This window comes from Cebidichthys violaceus, unplaced genomic scaffold, assembly GCF_023349555.1.
Source record: "Cebidichthys violaceus isolate CVI_PGR_0920_01 unplaced genomic scaffold, fCebVio1.0.p SCAF_704, whole genome shotgun sequence".
Lineage (NCBI taxonomy): Eukaryota > Metazoa > Chordata > Actinopteri > Perciformes > Stichaeidae > Cebidichthys > Cebidichthys violaceus.
Window position 1 is genome coordinate 5,001 of NW_027176933.1, and position 7,840 is coordinate 12,840.

A 7,840-nucleotide genomic window follows, 5' to 3' on the forward strand; every position below is an offset into this window, starting at 1 on the left:
ATATACACTATTTTTGCAATAATAATAATTTGTGTACATTAAAGGTTTCCGTTGTCTTTGTCATGAACAAATATGCAACACCTGAATTAAACACACCAGTAAATATTGAAAAAAAGTCATATTTTAGAAGAACTCACTACAGGTGACGGGTTTTCTTAACATGAAAAATATACATCAGTATTTTGTCTTTGTACATTAGGCAAAATTGCAATAGTTCAGTGAGCAGAATGATCGTGAGATTGTGGATCAGGGGAAAGAGCAACAAAACAAAATGGGCACACATACTGTATACACAAACACTCGTTCGCAAACAAAATCCCAGAAACATTCAGCAAAACAACGAACCAAAACAAAAGTACAATAAAGCATGCATAACAATTCCTACCGAGGACAACACAGACAAGTAAAAGAGAGGCTGCTAAAATAACAGAATATCAGAGAGGACGACTTCAAATTGTATCAGGATATCAAAAATGAATATGTGTACACCTCATACTAGGGGAGTTATTGCTACACCAAATTGTTACCAGTACCCAAATTATACAGATTCCCTGTGTACTGGCTATTAAATAAATTCATACATAGGTGGCACACAATATCTCCATCTTTTTTTTTTTTTTAAAACATCTTTTAACAATTGTTCAATGCAAGGTGAAGTGGCCAAGCGTTTTATTAGGAGGCACTTTTGAAAAAAGATAAAACTAAATTTAGCATGCAGAAAAATGAAAGGGTACGTTGCCTTTCTTGAGTCAACTGAGCAAGATGTTAAGACATTAACTCAAAGAAAAACAAAATCAGTCACGTACACATATGATGAGTTCTGAGAGTGTGAAAGAACAGAGGCATGTTTCTAATATGGCGGTATTCCCTTCATCGGTCATGTCCTTCATCGGTCAAGTCCAGCTCTGCACAGGTGACATTCCTCCAACAGCGTCACGATTCTCTTTCTAGTTAAGACATCCTGTTCAAACAATCTAAAGAGAACTAATGCATGCTGGAGTTGAGAGAGGGGGGGAGGGAGGGACATTTGAAAAATAAATCTATTATCAGAACCAGCGCTATTCATTTGGTCTAAGTGTCTTGATGGATGGAAAAGGAACTTATATATTATCCGGTTTAGTCTGTGCTATATACATGTCTTTACAATATCTTCCTGAATGTTGAAGCAGTTCATAGACTTGAAAAATGTTTTATCATCTTCTGGTTTTTTGTTTTGCTTTTTTTTTTAATTGGCACTTGCTTGGTGGTTTTCTGTCAGCCTTGGTAGTCACTGTTATGTTCTATTGCAGCCTACAGTAGCCAGTCTGTTCCTGCCAAAAATAAAAAGGAGGACAAGCCTGGCGACAGGGTGGAAGAGTGCAGGAAATAGTGCCATGTTGATTTTCAATTGGAGACCTGTGGGGAAGCACACGATGAATAACAGAAAAGAGTTGTGAGGAAGCATCGAGACCAATCGCACAAGTCAACACCAACAACTGAGACAAATATTAAATGCTCGAACGAATGATTAAATGACAGCAAAAGATCTGAAACACATTCAACGAGCTGCATGTGTGTGTGTGTGTGTGTGTTGTTCAAAGTTAAGGTGTAATGTCGATATTCAATGTTACTTTTGATCTAGCTAGTTTGACAGCTGTTGTTGCACCACATGGTCAGATGACAGTGAGAGAAAACTACTTCAACCCATCCATAGGCTGTATATTAACTGTGCATTAAGTAGGACGTCATGAACATCTTGAATGGGTAGATCCAAGATAGAAGCACTGGAAATTAATATTGTTTATTATTAGGCACACCTTGCTGAAGCTAATGCAGTCTAATACAACAGTCCTACAATAAATCCTACCTTTATGAAGGTTAGAATGTTCAGTTGGTTCAAATCTATGATTCCTGTGGAGCCTGCAGTTTCTGGAGTTGTTTAGTTATACTGCGTTACACAGAAACGTGTTTCTATTACTTTGTCCAACTAGCCTATGAGGGTAGGCTAAACAGCAGAGCCATCCTCTCTGTATAATGCTTTACAATTCAATGATTTACAGCACCAGAAACTACAGCCTCCAACATGATCATGAAGTTGACTCAACAAAAAGTGAACATTAGAACCGCCATGAAGGTGGGACTTCATTTAGGACTGTTCTCTTACACGGTATAAGCTTTAGCTTATCTAATAAACCTGGCATGGCAACTAAGTGGTGTTTTACTGTAATTAACCTGATGCAACAGGCAGCCACTCCAGAGCAGCTCAAGTCAGTTGTGATGTATGTATGAACCAAAGGTTTTAGGAAAAGGTTGAAGACGAGAATACTTGCCCTGAAAACATGATGCTAGATCCTCGCTGAATATCACTCAAATGCGGTCTCTTGGCTTTTTCGTACACAACGAGCAACTTTCCTTTTGAATGCGCCGTGTCTGTCCTCCCTCCACTCTTTCTGCAGAGGGGGGAAAAAAAGGTAAAGGGCAATTCAGTAGCTTCATTTTCATATTTCTTTACTGCATATCTCCATTTTATATTTGCTGTAATTATACAAAATTATAATTTATTCATTCATTATTTGTGTATTTTTGTCATACATGTACTACTTAACAGCATGCAAAACAAAATCAGCTAATTAGCTGTTTTATTTTGTTTTGAGTAGAAAAGAGCAGTAATATTATTCAGATACCATTTCTATTTGAACTTTTTTTCAACAAGTAAACTTACTGCAGCGTCCACATTGGCTGGTGAGTCACCATTTGGGTCTGCCAACATAGAGATAACACTAATCATGATGGTTTCCACTGTGTGGATCGGCAGCCAGCGCTCCTCTGGCTTCTCATAGCCGTACTTGTCCTCCCCAGGCTCGTGCAAAATAGAAATACAGACGTCTCCATTCTTGTCAACTGGAAATAAAAAAACATGCAGAAAACAATTTATGAAGCAGGAAATGCTTTTGCTGTTCCAATGGTATAATGATGTTTATGTTTTTAATACTCATATAGATACGATATTTAGCCTGTCAGCTACCAACCCGATTAATGATGTTGTTTATATACGGTGCCTATGAAAAATATCTGCCTCTACTTTGAATCAATATTTGGCAGAGGCATCTGTGGTAGCAGTTTTAGCCTCAAGTATACAGTGTGTATAGGTCTATCAGCTGTGCACATCTGCACATATAAAGACATAAAAATGCAAAATACTTTCCTGCAAATATATTTTTGCAGCATTTCGCAACTATTAATACTTGCAGCGATGCAAATTTGTGACAGTTGCAACATTGTTTCAATATAAGATTCGAATAGATTTGTGCAGGCAGAGGACCATCTAGTGGGGTATTATTGACCCAGAGCAACAGCTGAGGTAAACTGTTTATCATTATTACTATTTGATTGAGTATTAATGCTCTGAGTGAATTTTCCACTTGTAAACAATTACGCAGTATATATATATATGTATATGTCGAGGGTTTTTATTGTGAAAGGTAAGAACGGAAGTAGTGGATCTGGTCTGCACTGCCTTTGTCAAGGTTGAAAGGGGTAATAAAGTTTGTCATCTTGGTTCCGACTACGGAGCCTCCGTGTTGTTGTACACTATAGTGTATATTTTGAATACGTCTGTTCCACACTTGGTTGGTTGATGATGGTCGATGAAACCTTGTTCAATACTGTGTTATTACTGTTTGAAGTTGAATCTGCTAGACTCTTACTGAACTTTCTGGGAAAAGTATTGCTCTGACTGTTTCTTTAATATAAAAAAGTTACTTGAATGAGCATGGAATTAGCTTGAAGTTTACATTCTATTTAATGAATTGCGTTTAAATATTCCTTGATATTAATGCATATTACAAAAACAAAAAATCCTAAACATGTCTAAAACGGAACTACGTACGGGTCTAGCTACAAACAAAAGCAAAATGATTCAGTGTGCTACACCTGTACCTACCATTAGGGTGCCAAATATCTGTGATAAATTTCATTTTAGGTGGCCTGAGAGGGTAGTCTTTGGGAAATGTCAGATGAGCTTTAAACACGCCACCTTCACTGTGAACAAAAAAAGATCGAAGAAAAAAATCAATATAATGGGTGAATTGTGTTCAAAGCATCCAAAGCAAAAGAGGCAAAAAGAGTTGTTGCACAACATTAGCACAACACAAGAACACATCTCTCCTACTATATCCCACGTTGAGACAATGATAGACTTACTACAATGTATCTGGAGGACCGATGATGAGGACTTCCCATCTGTAGAGATCATTATCCTCGATCAGGCCTGCTGAGAATCCTTCCACTGGGTTTTTGTTCAGCTCTAGATATAAAAACAAATGCCAAAGTCAGACAACCATTAGCTTGTATCATAATGCCTACAGTATGTTGGTTGACTGATGATGTTCTTTTCTGAAGACCTGCTGAGGAGACAACATACCCCTTGTATGGAGGCCTGCCTGGTGGGTGAATAAGAAGCAGCATGCAGCTGAAAGCACACACCACCTTAATGGTCCACAGCCAACTCATACACACTCACAGAATCACACACATTTCTCCAGATATACAGCAGTTTGCAACTCCTAACTTTAAACATATTTTCAACATGCATTGTTGCATTATTAATTATCGAATAATTACAAACCCAAACACCATAACCACTTATATTGAATTTGGGTTTGACACCCTGAGGGTTTGGCACCTCTATAAAAGAAAACATCATTTTGGTCTGTTAGTTACCACGACATCTTCAATAATACTACTACTACAACTACATTTTGTTGAATGTAACACAATAGGTCAAGGGGCAACTGTTAGAAATGATGAGCAAAAAAGATTTTAACCAAACACCAAAATTAATCATTGAGGCATAAAAGAAGTCAAGAAATCTAGGGAATAAAGGAATTTTACCAACACACATGCAAATATAGGCCGTCACCTTTCCCCCCCACACAGATTTCCTGCCATTTGACACCACCACTCCTCACATTTCACCCAATCGTCATCAGATTTGGCATATTCCGATGATCCCAAGAAAACTAGCAATTTTGTGACAATCTGCCATTTAACGGCCAAAGTCTTAAAATTCTTGAACATCTTGAGCAACTGTAATCAAATGTAGACCACATGCATTACCAACTCAATCCTGCTTTGTGGGGCTTTCAACAACAGTTGGCAATGCAGCAGCAATAATGGCCATAGCTCAGGGGTCATCAGAGTGATTTCATTTGAAAGTTTGCACAATAATACATTATCTGGATTTAGGAATTCTGAAAAAATCTGTAGAACAGTCACTCTCAGTATTTTGATGCACATCCAGATTGAGAAGAAGATGAATAACTTCTAAACATGTTTTATTATTTGTTTATTGGGAAGTCTTGTAAAAAGGTACAGTATGTGCTTTATGAATGCTCACTCATAGAGGCACACTTACTGCTGCTATTCAACATTTCTGCATGTTGATTTACAATAGCTGCCTCTGTGGTACAAGTCTGATACTTTGCGCAGCACCACTGCGTTGGGTGCAGACTTAAGTGAGTTTCAATGACACTTCAGACTTAAGATTCTTTTATAAGTGCATGTATAAAACAAAAGGACATGTATTTGTCAATAAAAATGAGCGTGTTCCATTTTTAAAAGCCTCTGCAACAGATCCAGGTATGTATAAGAAGGCAACGTAACATTTCTGACATTAGGTTAGCTAGCTCACTTCAATCAAATCCCACTCAAATATTCAGGTCCAGGTACTCACTATAGAGAGAGTACCTGAAAACTACAAAGGAGTACAATATGTCCCTGAAAGGTTGCTTATGGAAAACACAATAGTAAAACAGGTAACATTAACGTGGTATAAACCAAAAACATTAAACAACGTTATCAACACTGCTTTTGTATAGATGCTTATGTTATGGTTGCTTAATTAAATTCGCGGCTGACTGCTAAAATTGCGAATAACGTTCGAGACAATGCGAGATTAACGTTAGCTTCTTAGCTTGGCGTGTCGAAGCTAACAACAGTGACAACGGCTAACTTTAACATACATATGTAGCGAGTGGGCTAAATATGTAAATAATTAAATATGGTTAGCAGGATAAATTGGGTTAACTAGTACAACATGACTTCCATGTGGCATAAATATAGCAATGGACATCACGTTGATCACATAACTAGCAAACTCCATGTCTAAAAATGCAAAACACCACTTGTTATGTCGCATAAAATATATGTAAACACATCGAGTCGGTCCAGCCAGCTAGAGGCTAACGTTAGGCTAACTGCTCTTAGCTAGCCCGACACTAGAGAGTCGGTGGGACTTCTGACAGCGGCTTTAACTGAGATCAGTTGGTCTCCCAACACACTGAATGCGTTAAATTGTCAAGAGTGGAATGTGCCTGTCGACAAGCACTGCTGTGATCTCAACGTAGTTTATTTGTCATAGGACAGTAAGGTTAGTGGGGGGAGATTCAAGAAAACTGTTGTCGCCAGCACCATCGTTTGAATCACAGCTAACAGCGGTGTTCGCTAGCTCTGCAGCCAGCATCAGTTAACACTAAAGGTTTAATTACCTGCAAGCTGTCTCCTGAGTAACAGCGCTGACTGCGGCTCTGTCATAGCTTAGCAAGTATAATGCAGCAATGTTCAATGGTAATATTTTGAGGTAAAAGCGTTAATTTAACGTTCACCAAACTGTACTTCGTCCCCTCTATTTTCCGTTTAGTATTCTCGTCATTCTTCTTCTTCGTCGTCTTCTTCTGCTGCTGCTGCTGCTGCTGCTGCGGCTGCTGCGTTTTCTTCTTCTTCTTCTTTGGGATTTTACAAAAGCCGGCATCCCAGATAATGCACGACTGCCATCTCCTGGATATAGCTTCGATTTCAATCTTTTCTCAAATGTATCGCACCAAGCATATCCTTCACAAATACAATGTTATTGAGTTTATCCTGCAATGTGCTAGTGAAATTACAATTTTCAATCATTGATTCAGTGTGGCTGTGCTGCAACAAGGCTGTAAAGCCTTACCTACAATTTCCGCATACACACACATGGGGTTTCGGTGTAAAGAGAGATTAAAAACACACATACAACTTTGGGCCCATAGTGACTCGATATACTTAAACGTAGAACAATTATTTGAAGTTTAAAAAGTTCACAAAACTCTGGACTTTATTGGGCCAAATGGGCATTTTGATAGCGATAGTTTGATAGTTTTCAACTAATCACAGTTTAAATTTCAGTACAAATTTGGGACCGTTTAAGATTATATAATGAGTGTGTATTGCACGGAATGTTCAGACCTAGAGTGGTGACATCACTGCCAGATAATCGTATTAGAATATTGTCATTTATCACTTGAAAGAATCAGTAATATACTACAAATGAAAAAATACAGGAAGGGGAGAAACTGAATAAAGTTACTTTCTTAAAGTTACTACCCCAGTTACATAAAATATAATGTCTTTATTGCCCAGGATACAGTTAAATAAATCCTGCATAGTAATAGCTGGTCCCGCTTCCCGTTGGGAACACTCATCGTTTGATGCCCCACACGTTTCACTCCAGCAGAGACTCTAGGTAATAATCAATCATGCTTAAAGATTACATTACATTACAGTCATTTAGCCGACGCTTTTATCCAAAGCGACTTACAAGAAGTGTATTCAACATCAAGAGAACTAGTCACCAGAAGTCATAAGTGCATCTCCTTTTTTAAACAAACATCTAAGAGCATAAACCAGAGCAAAAGTACAGTGCAGAAACAAACTAATATGAATACAATAAGTGCTAAGTGGAAGGCTCAGAGTAGTAAAGATATTGTTCTTTTATTGACCACCAGAGGGCGGAGTGATCCTTCCCATCGACTCTTGAGAAGAAGCATTGTAA

At 38.1% G+C, this 7,840-nt stretch overlaps 1 protein-coding gene across 1 annotated transcript; it reads right to left on the reverse strand.

The window, feature by feature from the left end:
- Window positions 1-103: 103 nt before the first annotated feature.
- LOC137891832 (ubiquitin-conjugating enzyme E2 G1) lies at window positions 104-6,727 on the reverse strand. Its single transcript, XM_068736624.1, has 6 exons — window positions 6,528-6,727; window positions 4,183-4,285; window positions 3,923-4,020; window positions 2,702-2,880; window positions 2,310-2,429; window positions 104-1,395 (listed from the first exon to the last, which is right to left on the reverse strand). The coding sequence occupies exons 1-5, from the start codon at window positions 6,571-6,573 to the stop codon at window positions 2,343-2,345; spliced, it is 513 nt and encodes a 170-aa protein (XP_068592725.1). The 5' UTR covers window positions 6,574-6,727; the 3' UTR covers window positions 104-1,395; window positions 2,310-2,342.
- Window positions 6,728-7,840: the final 1,113 nt, after the last annotated feature.